The sequence below is a fragment of the Salmo salar genome, chromosome ssa19, assembly GCF_905237065.1.
Source record: "Salmo salar chromosome ssa19, Ssal_v3.1, whole genome shotgun sequence".
Classification (NCBI taxonomy): Eukaryota; Metazoa; Chordata; class Actinopteri; order Salmoniformes; family Salmonidae; genus Salmo; species Salmo salar.
Window position 1 is genome coordinate 29,675,955 of NC_059460.1, and position 20,310 is coordinate 29,696,264.

At 41.3% G+C, this 20,310-nt stretch overlaps 1 protein-coding gene across 5 annotated transcripts; it reads left to right on the plus strand.

Annotated features, from left to right (window-relative positions):
* Nucleotides 1-1,287: 1,287 nt before the first annotated feature.
* LOC106578683 (ubiquitin thioesterase otulin) lies at nt 1,288-17,725 on the plus strand. Of its 5 annotated transcripts, XM_014157776.2 has the most exons (10): nt 1,306-1,433; nt 2,103-2,176; nt 2,266-2,408; nt 11,748-12,006; nt 12,141-12,229; nt 13,068-13,174; nt 13,284-13,427; nt 13,740-13,871; nt 16,023-16,292; nt 16,872-17,725. In XM_014157776.2, the coding sequence occupies exons 4-10, from the start codon at nt 11,858-11,860 to the stop codon at nt 17,154-17,156; spliced, it is 1,176 nt and encodes a 391-aa protein (XP_014013251.2). In that variant the 5' UTR covers nt 1,306-1,433; nt 2,103-2,176; nt 2,266-2,408; nt 11,748-11,857; the 3' UTR covers nt 17,157-17,725. The 5 variants fall into 5 exon arrangements, with proteins under 5 accessions (XP_014013250.2, XP_014013253.2, XP_014013251.2 ...); XM_014157777.2 differs by lacking the exon at nt 2,103-2,176; XM_014157775.2 differs by lacking the exons at nt 2,103-2,176; nt 2,266-2,408 and having other exon boundaries at nt 1,288-1,433.
* The last annotated feature ends 2,585 nt before the right edge of the window (nt 17,726-20,310 follow it).

Here is a 20,310-nt window from a genome sequence, read left to right on the forward strand (position 1 = left end):
TCATTTAGCTCAGTTACCTTCACTTTCTTGGGAACAGGAACAATGGTGGCTCTCTTGAAGCATGTGGGAACAGCAGACTGGGATAAGGGTTGATTGAATATGTCCGTAAACACACCCGCCAGCTGGTCTGCGCATGCTCTGAGGACGCGGCTAGGGATGCCATCTGGGCCGGCAGCCTTGCGAGGGTTAACACGTTTAAATGTTTTACTCACGTTGGCTGCGGGGAAGGAGAGCCCGCAGGTTTTGGTAGCGGGCCGTGTCAGTGGCACTTTATTGTGGAACATCAGTGGCACTGTCAGTGTCAGTGCCACGTCAAAGCGAGCAAAGAAGCAAAGAACCAATAGTAGGTCACTCCTATTAGATTTACTAGATGATAAACTATTCAATACAGACAGAGAATATGAGCATACTACAATTCTAACAGGTTGTAACGTCCTCCACCCACTGGAGGGCAACTACTATCTTCAACAGTTCAACTGAGTATACTGACAGTTCATCTGTTAGTCTTCTACATATCTCCACATCACATTCAGGAATGTAAATAACTGCTCCTGTGTGCCCACTATTTGGGTCATTAGATCCATCTGTGAAAAGAAGTAAAAAACATAAAAACTTCTACCAATGTAATTACCAACAAGTTTACATTGGCACAAATCAAATAGTTTTCTCTATAAGCATTTAACATAACATTTAACATAATAAGCAAATATGTAATGCATTTACAATGATTTGAATTGTGGCCAAAGTAATGGGCGGAGTAAAAGGCCAGCAACACTCCGTATTATTCAGAGCCACATGAAATGACACCATATTTAGATTCTACAGACCCTACTGACTACTTCCCACCCCACTTTTACATTGGCACACATCATCGTTTTTTCTCTATAATTTAAGATCTAATGCATACAGTGGTGATTGTAGCATGTAATTCTATATATGTTTTACATCGTTTGCAAACTGATATGTGACACGTATTAATGCCAAAATAAAATGCAAAACAGGCACGCCCCCCCCTAAAATTAAATAATGTATTTGTTATTCAATTTTTTGCTAAATGAATGACAGGTCCCACTGAATGCACATTCAGTGATTTGCATTGGGGGCATTTATTTGACTTTGGAACATGTTTTAAAAACCCAAATGTAATGCACATGTAACTTAAATATGAACAGAAATGAATCACTGTTAATGTTTAAACAATTATTGTTATTACCTCATGAATAAATACAGGTTATTGGCACTTTTCTGTTATGTGGGGGACTTTTATTTTGACAATTTCGTAAATTCCATGAACCGGTAGTACTTTCTTTTGTGTCGCTGAGGAAACGTTAGTCTTGCGCTATCAGACATCCTACGGCGTTTATCAACTGGTGGCTATATAGCATTTTTGCAAGTGGGACACCTGTATAAAATATGTTTTGGAAGCGTTAAACGTAAGTAGACATGTCTCGAGTGTACGTCAAGCATGGATATATATATACTTAGTATATGCGGCAACTGACTGCCAGGAATACAATCTGAAACCTGAGCTGTCAGAGATTTAGAACTCTGAACTGTTGCGCCTGCAGCTGTTTTGTCTTGAAGCGCATGGTGCTTGTAACAAACTTTTACATTAGCATGCTAGCTTAGCTGTGCTAACTTGTTAGAAGGAAGGGACCAGGCTAACCTAGCACTTGATCAAGACTCTGAGTTCGATTACATTACACGTCATTTTGGACGAAGCAGTCTTCTGTAGGGCGGTGTTTTGTTAACAAGAGCCGCCAACGGTCGGTCTGAACATTAACACGCATCGCTTGCAGTCCGGGTTTGGAATCATAAGGACTTTATATCCGCGAGAAATCATTAACAAAAAGTGAAATTGATACCTCTTTTATACAGTTAGGGTTCCCACACGGCCATAAGTCGATGTTATAGCGCTTGTTTACGGAAAACAGGCGGTAGACAGTGGACTACCTGTGCTTATTGTGTAAACCTGTGTAAACAAGACAGACGTCACAAACGTGTGTCTACTGAAAATGCTGTCGGCTGCAACTGTGTTAAGAGTGTACAGTCCGTGTGTGTATTTGTATTTGTGACATTATTTTGTCATATGACCACACCAGCCCAGGACCTCCACATCTGTCTTCTTCTGTGTTGGCTGGTGAGACGACCAGCCACCTGGACAGCTGATGAAACTGTGGGTTTGGACTACATAAAATAATTTCTGCACAAACTGTTAGAAACTGTCTCAGGGAAGCTCATCTGCGTGCTTGTCGTCCTCACCAGGGTCTTGACCTGACTGCAGTTTGGCGTGGTAACTGACTTCAGTGGACATATGCTCACCTTAGATGGTCACTGGCACTCTGGAGATGTGTGTGCTTCGGATGAATCCTGGGTTTGAACTGTACCGGGCAAATGGCATAGTATGGGTGAGCAGTTTGCTGATGTCAACTTTGTGAACAGATTTCCACATGGTGGGGTTATGTTATGGGCAGGCATAAGTTACGGACAACCAACACAATTGCATTTTATCAATGGCAATTTGTATTTTATTTTTAACCTTTTTCTCCACAATTTCGTGGTATCCAATTGGTAGTTAGTCTTGTCATCGCTGCAACTCCCATACGGACCCGGGAGAGGCGAAGGTCGAGAGCCGTGCGTCCTCCGAAACACAACCCAACCAAGCTGCACTGCTTCTTGACACAATGCCCACTTTACCCGGAAGCCAGCCGCACCGATGTGTCGGAGGAAACACCGTACACCTGGCGACTGTCAGCGTGCACGGCGCCCGGCCCGCCACAGGAGTCGCTAGTGCACGATGGGACAAGGATATCCTTGGTGGCCAAACGCTTCCTTAACACGGACGACGCTGGACCAATTGTGCGCCGCACAATCCTGTTGCCCATTGTCGTGACATTCATCCGCTGCCATCACCTCATGTTTCAGAATGCTAATGTACTGCCACAAGTCGCAAGGATCTGTACACAATTCCTGAAAGCTAAATGTCCTGGTTCGTCAATGGCCTGCATTCTCACCAGATGTCACCCATTGAGCATGTTTTGAGATGCTCTTGATCAACATGTATGACGGCGTGTTCCAGTTCCTACCAATATCCAGCAACTTCGCACAGCCATTGAAGAGGAATGGGACAACATTCCACAATCAACAGCCTGATCAACTCTATTGGAAGGAGATGTGTGCATGAGGCAAATAGTCACAAATGGTCAGCTACTGACTGGTTTTCTGACCCACACCGCTACCTTTTTTTGTTATCTGTGACCAACAAATGCATATCTGTATTCCCGGTCATGTGAAATCCATATATTAGGGCCTAATTTATTTATTTCAATTGATTGATTTCCTTATATGAACTATAACTGAGTAAAATCTTTGAAATTGTCCTGGTCCTGGCCATTCTGCCGCCCTAGGGGGAGACACATTGTTGCCCTTACTAGAATAGTCCCAGTAAGGAAAATTATGTTGAAAAGACGTCCTAAAATACCTATTTTTCCATATGTTGAAGTTAGGTTCAATTTGGGTTCTGAATGAAAGTTGAAAAGAAAATGTATAGATGTCTACGTTTAAGGAAAATCAAGGCTGTTCCAGACAGGACAAAATCTGAACCAAACATAGACATCTATGATTGGTTCAGACCAAAAACCAACATCCGTGGACGTGGAAATCAAGGCCGGTCCGGATTGCACCAAAAAAGACTCACGGACAGAACAACAAAAAAAAACGTCTAAAAGGCGCCAGCGTCGGTCTGTGCTTACTGAGGTATAGCCTACAGTGTCACCTGAAATAGAATTTTACGGTATGCCAATCTGTGGTAGTCCTACCATTTGTGACCCAACGCCTCGATTTGATCTTATGTAGCCAAATTTGTGAAGGTGTGTTTAGTTTTTATATATATATATATATATATATATATATATATATATATATATATACATACATACATACATACATACATACATACATACATACATACATACATACATACATACATACATACATACATACATACATACATACATACATACATTGGACTCAGAGCTACAAAATGGTATATCATACACTGCAGTTGGGGGGGGGAAATTCTGCTTTGAAAGTTGATGAACTTGTAACCCCACTTGGCCTTTGGAATGTTTTGGTACAGCTACTGGAGAGCTCTTCTTTGTCTACACCTATTCAGCATTGTTCACACCCTCTTAAGCCGTAGCCCCACCTATCTCTTTAAGGTAACCAACCAAAGACTAAAAGTGGTGAAAGTAGTAGCCTAGAATAAGAGAACTCCATGTAAAAATACACTTTATCTAGTCCTTGGTCTAGATAAAAATATTGTATAATTATTAGATGATGCCTACACAGACACTTGTTTAAATTGATGGGTCATGTGAAAGAAATGCTATAACCACCATCCCAGCCATATCTAGATAAGTGGATGGGTCACTATTGTCTAGACATGTACACATGTACATGAAATACAAAAGATGGCTGTAATAACCCCCAGACACAACTGGCTAACTTTATGGGTCATGTAATCCTTCTCTTGTGAAGTGGAGTCTTTTGTTTAGATGGGTAGCTAGCTAGTTAAACAATTAACCATAGTCCCACCCATAGCTACAGTAGAAAATGATTGGCATACAGTAGCTAGCCACCATCCATGAAATGCTGGAGTATGAATCTGCATGTAGCTAAAGCTAACCAACTAGGTTCGATGTTAGCTAGCTAACATTAGGCTATAACTAGCAATGCAGATGGCTTTCTGAGATACGAATAATATTACTACACAGATCATACACGTAATGTTAGCTGGCAAGCTAACGTTCGCTATCTAGCTAACAGTATGCTTTATCTTGCAATGAAGATGACTTTCTGACTAAATTAGAAACATATATGAAAATGTTGCCAGACTCTTAAATCATAGATATAGATATAGATATATATGGATGGATGGATGGATGAACGCTTCACGGTAGCATGTCTTTTCCGTTTGGTTTGTAGCTAGCTACAGCTTGTTTGGCCCGGTGTCAAGTCACTCCGGGCAACCGTGTGCAGTAAATTCTCTGAATCAGCTACCCAACTTTATCAAGACGAGTTATCCATTGCCTATTTGCAATGTGTTTACACAGCAGGAAATGCAGAAGTATATTTTTAGCTATGATCAGCTTCTAAAAAAAATTGACAGATACAAGCATGAAACCAGTTATGACAAGTTAGCCCACGGGATGAAACTCCTGGACAGCAGTTGTGAGTAGCCTGATTTGTCCATTTGACTTTGACCTGTCCTGTGTTTAGGATGTTTGTTAACATATCACCACATTTTTGTTGTTGTTGATTGGGCAACATTTAGGTTAGGCTATTTGATCGTAGAAACCTAATGTAATAAGTTTACTTCTCATTACATTGTCATACATTTTTATCTCCAGCCTGTAGGCTACAGAAAAGGACACATACTCTTTCTACCATATGCTATATCTGCTACATGATTTATGTTAGATTTGTTTTTTGGCGGAATATTGGTGGAGCGCTGCAGAGATGGTCTCTCCAACAGCATCATGGTGAGCCACGCTGGGAATTGACAAGATAAATATTTGGCGTCCTTGCCTTTGATAAAGTGAGCACTGCTTATCTCAGGGCGGTATCAGCACCCACCTAAAAAGGCCAAATGCCACTGGCTGGGAGAAATTGACAATGTTTTTGGGAATAATTGTGTGTCGTTTTATGTGTTGTTGGAGGTACATCTTGGTCAGTTTAACTCAGAAAATGACGCCCTAATGAGCGGCCCGGCCCTGGTAGAATTGTACCGCAATTGAAAACCGATTCATGTTTAGATGGAGTATTTGGCTGTTTTGTCTTCCAGAGCTAATTCGCCTTTAAACAGAACATGTAAGGTCCTTGGACTAAGGAGTAACGTTACCCTTCTTTAGTCCAATATTGGGCTAACCTGGCCCTCAAACTATGCTGGATTCTTCCTTCTCCCTACAGTTCTCAGCCATTAGCTTTGCCCACGACTGCCTCATGTGAACTACAATCCCGATGCTGTGTTTTAACGTTTAAGCGTCAATCGCTTGTTATGGCTTTTGAAACAAATGGCACTTTCTTTGATCAGCGAGAAAGAATCCTTCAAATAAAATATACTTACTGTTGCAGTTTTGCACAGATTCATACAGCTATGGGTGCCTCCAGCCGACGAAACTACAATTCCCGAGTTATGCTTACATACAGGTGCTCGGGAACATTCTGATAACTAATTAGGACAGGTAATCGCCTCTCTTTGTTTTCTGTAAACAAGCGCTGTAACATGGAGATACAGTGCCTTGCGAAAGTATTCGGCCCCCTTGAACTTTTCGACCTTTTGCCACATTTCAGGCTTCAAACATAAAGATATAAAACTGTAATTTTTTGTGAAGAATCAACAACAAGTGGGACACAATTATGAAGTGGAACGAAATTTATTGGATATTTCAAACTTTTTTTAACAAATAAAAAACGGAAAAACTGGCCATGCAAAATTATTCAGCCCCCTTAAGTTAATACTTTGTAGCGCCACCTTTTGCTGCGATTACAGCTGTAAGTCGCTTGGGGTATGTCTCTATCAGTTTTGCACATCGAGAGACTGAAATTTTTGCCCATTCCTCCTTGCAAAACAGCTCGAGCTCAGTGAGGTTGGATGGAGAGCGTTTGTGAACAGCAGTTTTCAGTTCTTTCCACAGATTCTCGATTGGATTCAGGTCTGGACTTTGACTTGGCCATTCTAACACCTGGATATGTTTATTTGTGAACCATTCCATTGTATATTTTGCTTTGTTTTGGATCATTGTCTTGTTGGAAGACAAATCTCCGTCCCAGTCTCAGGTCTTTTGCAGACTCCATCAGGTTTTCTTCCAGAATGGTCCTGTATTTGGCTCCATCCATCTTCCCATCAATTTTAACCATCTTCCCTGCCCCTGCTGAAGAAAAGCAGGCCCAAACCATGATGCTGCCACCACCATGTTTGACAGTGGGGATGGTGTGTTCAGGGTGATGGGCTGTGTTGCTTTTATGCCAAACATAACGTTTTGCATTGTTGCGAAAAAGTTCGATTTTGGTTTCATCTGACCAGAGCACCTTCTTCCACATGTTTGGTGTGGCTAGTGGCAAACTTTAAACGACACTTTTTATGGATATCTTTAAGAAATGTCTTTCTTCTTGCCACTCTTCCATAAAGGCCAGATTTGTGCAGTATACGACTGATTGTTGTCCTATGGACAGAGTCTCCCACCTCAGCTGTAGATCTCTGCAGTTCATCCAGAGTGATCATGGGCCTCTTGACTGCATCTCTGATCAGTCTTCTCCTTGTATGAGCTGAAAGTTTAGAGGGACGGCCGGGTCTTCATAGATTTGCAGTGCTCTGATACTCCTTCCATTTCAATATTATCGCTTGCACAGTGCTCCTTGGGATGTTTAAAGCTTGGGAAATCTTTTTGTATCCAAATCCGGCTTTAAACTTCTCCACAACAGTATTTCGGACCTGCCTGGTGTGTTCCTTGTTCTTCATGATGCTTTCTGCGCTTTAAACGGACCTCTGAGACTATCACAGAGCAGGTGCATTTATACGGAGACTTGATTACACACAGGTGGATTCTATTTATCATCATTAGTCATTTAGGTCAACATTGGATCATTCAGAGATCCTCACTGAACTTCTGGAGAGAGTTTGCTGCACTGAAAGTAAAGGGGCTGAATAATTTTGCACGCTCAGTTTTTTTATTTGTTAAAAAATTGTTTGAAATATCCAATACATTTCGTTCCACTTCATGATTGTGTCCCACTTGTTGTTGATTCTTCACAAAAAAAAAGTTTTATATCTTTATGTTTGAAGCCTGAAATGTGGCAAAAGGTCGAAAAGTTCAAGGGGGCCGAATACTTTCGCAAGGCACTGTATGTGGGCTGTGAGGGAACACTAACCCGATCATACCCAAGCTGTAATCACTGCCAAAGGGGCTTCAACAAAGTACTGAGTAAAGGGTCTGAATACTTATGTAAATGAGAGATTCAGTTTTGTATTTTTAATACATTTGCAAACATTTCTAAATATGTTTTTGCTTTGTTATTATGGGGTATTGTGTGTAGATGGATGAAATTGTTATTTTCCATCAATCTTAGAATAACGCTGTAACATAACGAAATGTGGAAAAAGTTGAGGGGCCTGAAATACTTTCCAAGTAAACTGTAAACGTATTGTTCATCCCAGTCATTTGGTTACATACATTTCTGTTAATGTATGTATTAATCATTTACAATTCAACATTTTTCAAACTAAGACAATGAAGAAATGGACAGTACTGGTAAAAAATAATTGAATAAACAAAAGCTTTATCACAAGTGGTACACAGTTTGAGCTCTCCAAACAATGTACGTTTCCACTATGAGAATGATTAGATATATTCAATGAATTAACAAATGACTGTAAACAAACTGTAGGAAAGGCTCTCATTTTCTTATAGTTTAGGGAACTGTCCCTTTAATTGTGTGCACCTCCAACCCTTACCTAGCTGATTTTATCAACGCGGTTGTATTTACATAAACTAGCATTGCTTTCAATTGTGTTTGGTTTTACAAAAGCAGTCTTTTTAAACAGACTACAAAGTGTAAATGGGATCATTTTGGTAAAGTCAGTCTCGCCTAAAATGTAGTTTGGAACATCCCTGCGTCGCAACAGGTAAATGAAGTTTGGGTTTTGATTTGAAGATGTCCATATGCCCACTTACATGGGGTGAACAACTGCGGTGATTGCTCTCTATCCAATAGCATAGACAGCCGGACAGACCTGCCCAGCAGCTCCGACTTTGTTTACATAAGACAACACGTTGCGCATTTTTTTACTTGATAAATACTCCACCAAACACCTTAGTTAGATCTAAAACATCCTCAGCATAAACGTAAACTCGAGAAATCTGTAATTATCTTAGACGAATTTCTGTGATTTTGAGGAAGTGAAAGTGTCTCATGGGGGACAAACATTAACCAAACGCAGAATCGGTCAGGAAACACACGTCCATGAAATCTCGTGTTTCTAATCAGCATCAGAAAAACATCTTTTTTATTTTCTTAATCCAATATCCAACGTGAGTAACCTGCAATATTGTTGACATTTTCCTTTAATTTGTGTTATTCAGTGTGCATTTAAAGACACACTGTTGTGATTTGCGTTAGAATGTATGGATAGTAATGTTGGATATGTATCGAAATGATCTAATTTTACATTTATGATGAATCTATTTTGTAAATGCATTTGGAAATTATGGGTTAAATTATGTCATGGAAATAATGGGTTTGATTATAATTATGGTTTGGCTACTGGCTCTGAGATTGTTGAAATATTAAGGTCAAGGAATATTGGTATTATGTTTATGAAATACAATATGAAATATGCTGACGCAAATGTTTTTTTTCTTCATATTTTATATAAAAAATTGCACACATGGAATTGTTTGGGGAGAACAAATGGTAGCTAAACCTCATTTAAACCAGATCCTCAAGTCTCTCAACTATCCTTGTCCTCTTACCGTGACACCTACACCTTGTATCACCTTCTACCTCACCCAGTGCAATCTAAAATAGGCTACCTGCCGTAACACTAACATTCTAAAAGTACTGGGGAAATGCGGGTATTAACGGTAACTTTAATACTGAGTAGGCCTATATATTTAACTGGGAATGTATAAACATTGTCAAAGGGCACACAATTGACACAATAGCTGGTCTCCGTCTGATTGGTGACAGATTTTCATGTGAATATTATAAAATCTGCATAAAGAAAATGTGCACATTTTCCAATCAGTGGCGTTTGTTGAGAATAAAAATCAGTGCGTGATGGTTTTGTCACACAAACTGTTGCGTTAAAAAGCAAATGTGCCTACTGTGGTCTTGGCATGTACACTACCCAACAATTCGGAGATACAATGCGGGTAGGCTAGTCTACGTGATGAGATTATGGGTAAAGGAGTATTTGTTAAATGGCAGTCAAGCATCGGTTATGTCCCCAGAATAAAACCCTCGGTAGTTATTGGAAAGGAACAACAAACTGATCACTATGCACTTTCGCCACCCTGTGAAGTTCATAACTTTTTTCATCTGTAGCCTAATACACTGCATGGTTTCCCGAGTCATAGTGGGGGGACAATCAGCGTCCACTTTAATTCGATATGATCAATATTTGCTCATAAAGGTGTTTCCTCTGCCATTTCTCACATAATGAATTTAACCAACACTGAGATCCCACCATATCGAACAAATTCTGTCTGCATTTATACAATTGTACTGAAACATCCCGTTTCCATCACAGCTTTTGTAATTTGTAGTTTTTATATACTGTATGACTTTACTCCCATAAACTGGTAGATAGAAACGTCGTTATTGAATCAATGAATTGGCTGGAGTCGGTGCGCATTCGTGGGGAGAGACGTGCGTTGTGAGTCTCTGCCATACAGCTCAATACCGGAAAGGAAGACGCGACGCAAGAGTGAGGAATTCATGAATGACGTCAATGAGTGTCGAATTTGGTCAACAAAAAATGTAACTGCTACTGTGAGGCTTATTTTATCGAAAAGAAGCTTGGTAATGGTTAGGTTGTTACAAATGCACTGATTTATAAGTGGACGCACGTGGCATTTTGGCAACGTTGAAAACATTAATTTATATCGGGAGTTGTGCATGTTGTCAGAGAGAGGACCGATCATGGATATAACTCGTTTTAACATGGACATTGCCATTGACTGCTTCCACCATTTTTAAAGTAGTCAACAGGGTGGGGATGCCTATGAGTTAGGAGCAATCGGCCAATGAAGAAGGAAAATTGACTACTTTAAGATGCAGATTGCCTCATTGGCGCTGCCCATTCTCAGGCGCTATAATGGTACAGATGCGAAGATGAACTCTGTCTCTATGGCCTGTTGTTCAAACACGCATCTGCCTTCACATTGGCTAGAATGGTCCCACCTGATCTCGCCGCCTTCCATCTTCGGGGACATGTAATTTCCTTTGTTAGAGCGGTCAATCGAGTATCTTGTTAATATAATAGTCTTTGTCAATTACTAACAAGTACAGTTTACTACAACAAAGCAGTTTTTTGTTGTCTCATTTGCCACCATTAGGGGGCATCCAAAGACCGTAAAAGTAATATCTGAGGTGTTGAAAAAAAATCACAAATTTCAACATAGAGATGAGATGCTATGATGTAATGTGAAAAGGACACTGTCCTATATTTCTTAAAAGTGAAGCAAAAAAGAAATAGTCCTCCAACTGATGTTTCCTATATGACTGTGTATAAATGTGTAATCATGGCCATCAATGCCGTGACTATTTTAATAGTGAACTGAGTTTGAGCGAAAGGAATGATTTATTCTGTCTGAGTGGCCTCTTGAGGTATCGCAATGCAGCATAGAGCATGTTTACATTTTCACATTACTGTTCTCCCGGAAAAGCCTTTTAAAATCTGTCTTTGGCTTCTCACCATTATCATGATTGTAATTTGATCTATGTTCCATAATGTTTGCTCCTGTGAACATACTTTAATCTACCTCTTGAGGAATCGTGTGTCTTCTAGAGTTGAACATTAGAACACTACTAACATTATGGCTTGCCTGAGGCCAGACTACAAGAGGAATGTGGTGTAACGTAAGATCTTATCATGAAGTTTACGGTGGGATCCCTGCCTGTATAACGTGACACGCAAAAACATGCACTTCATACAATGGCTTTTTCCACTCTTTTCTCTCCAGTCAGAACTCCAATGAGGACGATAAAGGAGATCTCCAATGTGGATTGACTGAAGTCCCATCTTTGGAAGACCTCTTAGAGGAAGAGCTGCCAGAAACAGAGGAACAGAAGGATGAAAAGGAAAAGGAGAAGGAAGAATGCTGCTGTAATGGAGGCCATGGGAGGGGAGGAGGACCCAAAAGAAGAGGCCCACCAAGGGCCTAGCACCTTAGCTGATGTGAGGGAGGAATACGGTCCAGCTGTGGAGGATCTGGGAGTTAGGTTTGTCAAAGTCCCGCTTTGTATTACCTCACAACTGACCGCAGATCTGTGTCGATGTCACATAATAGATCCAAAATGGGGGTCTCTTATTTAATTGTCAGTTAACGATAATGTAATTACTATCTTCCACTTAGTGAGGAGGAAGACCTGTATCGAGGAGCTGATGAGCTCCCCCAAGGGCCAGTCAAACATGCAGTACCGGAGACACTGTTTGAAATCACACGTCAGTCACTTTCAGATCATTTCATTTTTTCCCAGAATTGTATTCCAGAAGTGTCTCCTTAAAGGGGCAATCTGCAGTTGTCAGATCAATTGTTTTACTTATAAATTAATGATATGATCCCATAGATTTTGAATAATGTTACGATCAGAACCCAGGAAATATATACTTGTTTTATTTCAATGTTAGTTAACATTTTAAATGTAAAAAATAAAAATAAAGTATATCCTCAACATGGTTAAAATGATATCATTGATGATCAGTCATTGCATCCATAGCACTGTCTATGAATTTGATTGTGGTTACATTTCTCCAGGTAACCTTGACAATTTGTTTAAAACCAGAGGCCTCCTGGATCTTTAATTTAAAGCACTTGCTCCCTTCGGTCTCAACGTAGAGTTTGATCTGAAGCCATTCTTGTGATTGTGTTTTTGCTATCCATTGTAAATCATGTTTGTAGGCCTATGTAGCCTAATTGCATCTATGATAGTATGTTATCCATTCATGTTTATATATATATATATATATATAATCCACAGCTGCCATGATTAGATACCTGTGTGTCAGTCCAAACTATATAAACTAGTAACCTGCAGTGTTTGTCATTATACCCTGATGAAGACAGCTTGGCTGTCTAAATGTCGGTTGTACAATTATTGCATCTGAGCTCCTATTCTTTTCCATACATTTCTCCAGACCCATCCGTCAGCTTTTTACCAAAAAAGAGGCGGTGTGCCCTCTTATTGTTTCAACTGTGGATTGGCCCTTTAAATGGTATACCCCAACATATTTTTGAAACAATTCTAGTTTGCACCTTCTCACTTTCTTCTCCATATCTCAGTTCCAAAGGTTGAGGACAGATGCAGTCTGGAGCCGATGGTGGATATTCTGTCTTACAGTGAGAATGAGTGGAAGGGAAACACTACCAAAAGTACCCTTATTAGAAAGGTCAGTTGATTAGCCAGTTATTATGATCTTATATTTTCAAATAAATATTTTGGACATTCTTATAAATCGTTCATGATTCACCTAGATCCCTCTTCCTGTCTGGTCCCAGGGTTACACTAAGCTGTCTCAGAGGTTTGAGAGCCTGAGACGGGTGAGAGGTGATAACTATTGTGCCCTCCGAGCCACTCTGTTCCAGGTGCTCTCCACCAGCACCCAGCCGCCTTTCTGGCTGCAGGTCGAACACATCTCCACGGTACACCATGCTTGCGTAACTAATGCTGACTACACTGTGACACTTATATAAGTCACTAGCCCTCATACTGTCTGTACATACAGTGGAAGTCCAAGTATACAGTTGAGTGGACATTAGCTGATGGTCAGTGTGGCTTGCCGTTAGTTTTATTGTATTAATCGTGGGTCGTATCATTAGTGCACACTGTAGCAAAACATTTTGCAACAGAACTAAAATTAGCAAATTCTTTGGGTGGAAAAGTTTTTCCCTCCCTGTTTGTCTGTTTTCTTCCGTTTGGTGCATAATGAATATGACTCTGTTTCTTCTCCACAGTGGGCGGAGGAGCTGGAGGCACGTGAGGGGCTGATTGGCCAGTGGATGTTCCCCTCGGAGTGCAGACAGGGGAATGGGAGCGAAGACGCCGTCCAACAGCTCAAACGCTACATGGAACTCCTCGAGAACAGGGTACCGCCCATGTCTTCCTTCCACAGCCATACAGTTGAAGTCGGAAGTGTACATACACTTAGGTTGAAGTAATTAAAACTTGTTTATCAACCACTCCACAAATGTCTTGTTAACAAACTATAGTTTTGGCAAGTCGGTTAGGACATCTACTTCGTGCATGACACAAGCAATTTTCCCAACAATTGTTTACAGACAGATTATTTCACTTATAATTCACTGTATCACAATTCCAGTGGGTCAGAAGTTTACATACACTAAGTTGACTGTGCCTTTAAACAGCTTGGAAAATTCCTGAAAATTATGTAATGGCTTTAGAAGCTTCTGATAGGCTAATTGACATAATTTGAGGTGTACCTGTGGATGTATTTCAAGGCCTACCTTCAAAGTGCCTCTTTGCTTGACATCATGGGAAACTCTAAAGAAAAAAAAATTGTAGATTTCCACAAGTCTGGTTCATCCTTGGGAGCAATTTCAAAGCTGTCCAAACAATAGTATGCAAGTATAAACACCATGGGACCACGCAGCCGTCATACCGCTCAGGAAGGAGACGCGTTCTGTCTCCTAGAGATGGTCGTACTTTGGTGCGAAAAGTGCAAATCAATCCCAAAGGACCATGTGAAGATGCTGGAGGAAATGGGCACAAAAGTATATTTTTCTACAGTAAAACGAGTCCTATATCGACAACCTGAAAGGGTGCTCAGCACGGAAGAAGCCACTGCTCCAAATCCGCCATAAAAAAGCCAGACTACGGTTTGCAACTGCACATGGGGACAAAGATCATACTTTTTGGAGAAATGCCCTCTGGTCTGATGAAACAAAACAAAAATAGAACTGTTTGGCCATAATGACCATCGTTATGTTTGGAGGAAAAAGGGGGAGGCTTGCAAGCTGAAGAACACCATCCCAACCGTGAAGCACGGGGGTGGCAGCATCATGTTGTGGGAGTGCTTTGCTGGAGGAGGGACTGGTGCACTTCACAAAATAGATGGCGTCATGAGGAAGGAAAATTATGTGGCTATATTGAAGCAACATCTCAAGACATCAGTCAGGAAGTTAAAGCTTGGTCGCAAATGGGTCTTCCAAAGGGACAATGACCCCAAGCGTACTTCCAAAGTTGTGGAAAATGGCTTAAGGACAACAAAGTCAAGGTATTGGAGTGGCCATCACAAATCCCTGACCTCAATCCTATAGAAAAGTTGTGGGCAGAACTGAAGTGTGTGAGCAAGGAGGCCTACAAATCTGACTGTTACACCAGCTCTGTCAGGAGGAATGGGCCAAAATTCACCCAACTTATTGTGGGAAGCTTGTGGAAGGCTACCCAAAACGTTTGATCCAAGTTAAACAATTTAAAGACAATGCTACCAAATACCATTTGAGTGTATGTAAACATCTGACCCACTGGGAATGTAATGAACGAAATAAGTTAAAAGAAATCATTCTCTCTACTATTATTCTGACATTTCACATTCTTAAAATAAAGTGGTGATAACTGACCTAAGACAGGGAATGTTTACTAGGATTAAATGTCAGGAATTGTGAAAAACTGAGTTTAAATGTATTTGGCTAAGGTGTATGTAAACTCCCGACTTCAAGTATATGTACTGTGCTCTCTAGTTTAAACACTCAAACACTGATATCCTTTTTAGACTGTCAATGGGGATGTTGCTCATTCCCAATCCTTATGGTTGTAATTATGGCCATATAGAAGAGGGTTTTAATGGCAGTTTCAGGATAGTTTGTGGTATACTGCAACAACTATACCCTTCCTTGTGGATTGCTGTGTTTAATTGAACCAGGATAGATGGACCCTCAGTCTTCAGGAAACAGTTTAATACATATGTGTAGTAGGCACATTTGCAGTTTAATACATTCTGTCGTTAAATGGTTGGTGGCTGTACCCTAGCATCGCCAACTAAGGGGAAAATGGTGCACACTGTCACCTTTTGTATTATGGTGAAAACTGACAGTGAAGTCATGAATTGCAGTTGCGGAAAGAGCAAAGTTGAATATTCAATATGGTTTACACTAATGATGACAGTAAGTGTGTGAATTGCAGTCAAGAAAAGGGCAATAATTCAATATACATGCTGTGTATTATTTCCAGCCATGGTAATGTTGACAGTATGTGGCATGTCTGTGTGTTGTGCCCAGTGGCAGGCGGCGGTGGGCTGCTCCAGCATGGAGGAGAGACAGCGGTTGTGTGAGCGTGTGTTCCAGGGAGGGGAGGAGGAGCTGGGGCTGCTGGAGGCCCTGAAGCTCCTCATGCTGGTCCGGGCATCGGAGTTCCATACCACCATGCAAGAGGGAGGGGATGTGCCAGTCTTTTGCTGGCTGCTCTATGCACGTGACTCTTCCGACTGCCCACGCACATTCCTCTCCAACCACCTGAGTCGACTGGGTTTCAGTGGGGGTCTAGAGCAGGTGAGCACTGAAGTTGTCACTAGATGCTGATTTTTGGGTCAGTTTAGCATTTTCCCCACTAATGGTTAAGATTGGGAAAGCGATAATCCTGGATCTTTACCTAGGGGAAACTTCACCCCAGAGCTGTGACCGTATGACTATAGAAAACACATTCATGGTTCCCTGTTCAATGAAATGGTGGTAAATCACAAACAGGAGGATACAGTAGGATGGGAGTGCAGCTTTCCCACAAACTAAACCCTGAAAGCCTAACATGCATACAGTTGCACCGCACCAGCTGTTCTGTTTGCACTCAACAGCTGTCCAGTCTAAGCCTCCGGGTCTGTCTGACTTGTTCAGTGACCTTAATTTTGGTTTGAAGGTTATTATCATCAATGACAGTGCGGTGTCTCAGGGAAGAATGTATTACACAACAGTACTTTTTAGAGGTTTCTACTGATAAAAGCTCATTTTCAAAGTCCTCAAACAGCGAATACTGAACAACGCAAACGCTCCCATTACATCTAAATGCCCAGTTTTTAAATACAGTGTGTAATTATGTTTTAAAGCATCAACTCCCTATCTCATTGGTTCCTTCAGGTGGAGATGTTTCTGCTGGGATATGCCTTGCAGTGCACCATCCAGGTCTACAGGCTGTACATGACAGACACCGAGGAGTTTGTCACCTATTATCCTGATGACCATAAGGAAGACTGGCCCTGTGTGTGTCTGGTTACAGAGGATGACCGCCACTACAACGTCCCAGTGGGCCAGCCCAATGGACTCCAAGTCCCAGAAGACGTCATTGCTATCCCAGAGGACGTCCCTCCAGACTGTTTGGAATCTAAGTCCCAGAAGACCTCACGGCAGGCTGATTGCCACTGAAGAAAAAGCTCATGGCATGCACACATGGCCATAATGTCAGAAGGTTCCTCAGGTTGACTGGAAGAACAGACTCCTGCTTATTGACAGTTTACACTTAGTTAAAAATAGCTTTTGGAGTATGACGAGGGCAGAACGACAGATTTGAATCTTGTCAGCACGGGGATTCGATCTAGCAACCTTTCGGATACTGGCCCAACGCTCTAACCACTAGGCTACCTGCCGCCCCAATGTGGCTTGCTTGCGTTGAATCCCGGCCCCAGAACTGATGAATAAATATATCAGATCACAGGCTTTGCACAATACCATCACGATGCATTTTAATATCAGGTGTAAATGGTGTCTGTCAGATGTCCACTTGCATGAGAGATGGACAATTAACCATCCTGCAAAAGGTGACCAGAGCAAACTACAGTAAGCAGAAGTTGAAACCTCACAGCACGTCATTTAAAATAGAACAGATGACTACTACTTCATGTTAAGAGTTTAACGTTGACATTGTTTGACACTGAAACCATTTTGATACCAGTATTTGCTATGTGACATTTAAAAATAAAAAAACATGATATACACTTGCATTTTGTGACAATCGTAAGGTTAGCACTAGCAATAACGTATTTGAAGATGGGCTTAAACTAGAATACAGTCGAGAGGAGATTTTGATCATTTGTCCCTGTGTCAAAGGCATGCATGGTCTCTTCTTTTGTCATTATGCTCTTGACTGAAGGTGTGATCTTTTTTCGATATGTTGCCTTTAACCTCAGTTGGGTCCTCCATGTTGCCTTGAGTCATTTATGCGCAATAGGGGTGAAGATTGGCAATTGCTGCCTATAGACCATTTAGCAAGGAAAGATAAAGGTAACACTGATTATACCACTTGGGTAAAGGCTTTTCTACAGTGTTCAATTTGTGCAGAGATTACATTTGTAAAAAATGTTTTTATTCACTACATGTCAATGTTTCAATAGTCTTCTATTATTTTTGATCTATTTATTTGCCAAATAAGATGCCTTTACAATATGAAGAAAATAGCTATACTTGTCAAAATAAAATGAAAGTGCAGATTCCCAGTCTGCATTAAAAGTGGACAAGCATAATGATGTAAACAGTCACGATGCCAGAATTTTGATTTCAATACCACCAAAAAAGCAGCTAGGTTTTTTTATAGAAAAACATTTGATGTTCTGAACCACACCAGGAGACCACATTTTTAGGTCTGGGAAAAATGTAAGAACTGTAGGTTTGAGTAGTTTAATACCCTGTAGTTCAAATGCATATAAACCTAGCAGTTTTTTATTAGCAGTGTTTTCGGTAATGCACGTGTTGGAATTTGCAAAACAAATGTCCACTGGATTGATGCCAGTCATGATTCTGCCAGGTAGGTGTAGGCTAATTTGTACCTAACTTTTAGTTGTACTCAAGGCCTACATGTAGATTCAATCCAATCAAGAGTTAACCAGCGATGTCAGTGGAACTGCAGTCGGAGCATCCAATCGTTGAGCAGCTGCTCTTGTAATCATTGATACAAGCCACACTTGCCCCCACTGGCGTTACGATTTCAGAATGAGAAATTGTAGGCTATATAGAAATAATTACACTCAAATTAAATGTATAAAATAATGAAGACTTCTATCATCCTAATTTTGGTGTAGATTACATTTCACATTCCAGTATTTGAATTTGTAAACAAGGCTGCATGGGATTGACTCCGTGCAGCCAATGGCAATGTCTGCTTTAGGTACAGTATAATGCCAGGAGCCACTTGTGGATTTGACATCTCTAACGCAGTTCCAAATCGGACACAATCAAAACAACCCCTATGTGGATGTTGGCTAAAAGAGATCTGATCGTTGCTGACGGGTGTATAAATATTAAGCACACAGCCATGTAATCTCAGACATAAATTGGCAGTAGAATGACCTTACTGAAGAGCTCAGTGACTTTCAACGTGGCACCGTCATAAGATGTCACCTTTCCAACAATTCAGTTTGTGAAATTTCTGCCCTGCTAGAGCTGCCCCGGTCAACTGTAAGTGCTGTTATTGTGAAGTGGAAAAGTCTAGGAGAAACAACGGCTCAGCTGCGAAGTGGTAGGCCACAATCTCACGGAACGGGGCCGCCGAGTGCTGAAGTGTCAATTGTCTGTCCTCGGTTGCAACACTCACTACCGAGTTCCAAACCGTCTCTGGAAGAAAAGTCAGCATAACTGTTTGTCGGGAGCTTCATGAAATTGGTTTCCATGGCCAAGCAGCTGCACACAAGCCTAAGATCACCATGTGCAATGCGAAGCGTCGGCTGGAGTGGTGTAAAGCTCGCCACCATTGGACTCTGGAGCAGTGGAAACAAGTTCTCTGGAGTGATGAATCACGCTTCACCATCTGGCAGTCCAATCGACGAATCTGGGTTTGAGGGATGCCAGGCGAACACTACCTGCCCCAATGCATAGTGCCAACTGTAAAGTTTGGTGGAGGAGGAATAATGGTTCGGGGGAGGCCCCTTTGTTCCAGTGAAGGGAAATCTTAACTCTATAGCATACAATGACATGCTAGACGATTCTGTGCTTGCAACTTTGTGCTAACAGTTTGGGGAAGGCCCTTTCCTGTTTCAGCATGACAATGTCCCAGTCCACAAAGCGAGGTCTATAGAGAAATGGTTTGTTGAGATCGGTGTGGAAGATCTTGACTGGCCAGCACAGAGCCATGACCTAAACCCCACGTAACACCTTTGGGATGAATTGGAACGCCGACTGCGAGCCAGGCCTTATCAGCCAACATCAGTGCCCGACCTCACTAATGCTCGTGGTTGAATGGAAGCAAGTCCTCGCAGCAATGTTCCAACATCTAGTGGAAATCCTTCCCAGAAGAGGGAAGGCTGTTTTAGCAGCAGAGGGGAGACCAACTCCATATTAATGCCCATGATTTTGGAATGAGATTTTCGATGAGCAGGTGTCCACATACTTTTGGTCATGTAGTGTACATGCACTGCACACACAAAGACAGGGGCATTGCCGTAGCCTACTGTTGCCTCTTCAGAAAGTTGCAGGAAATAGGAATCACTGATGCATTCTGTTCTAATAATAAGCTTGGGCAAATATTTTTTTTTTCTCCAATAAGCTCAATAGGCTTCATTAACTAGATTTCCAAATGTGTGACACATTT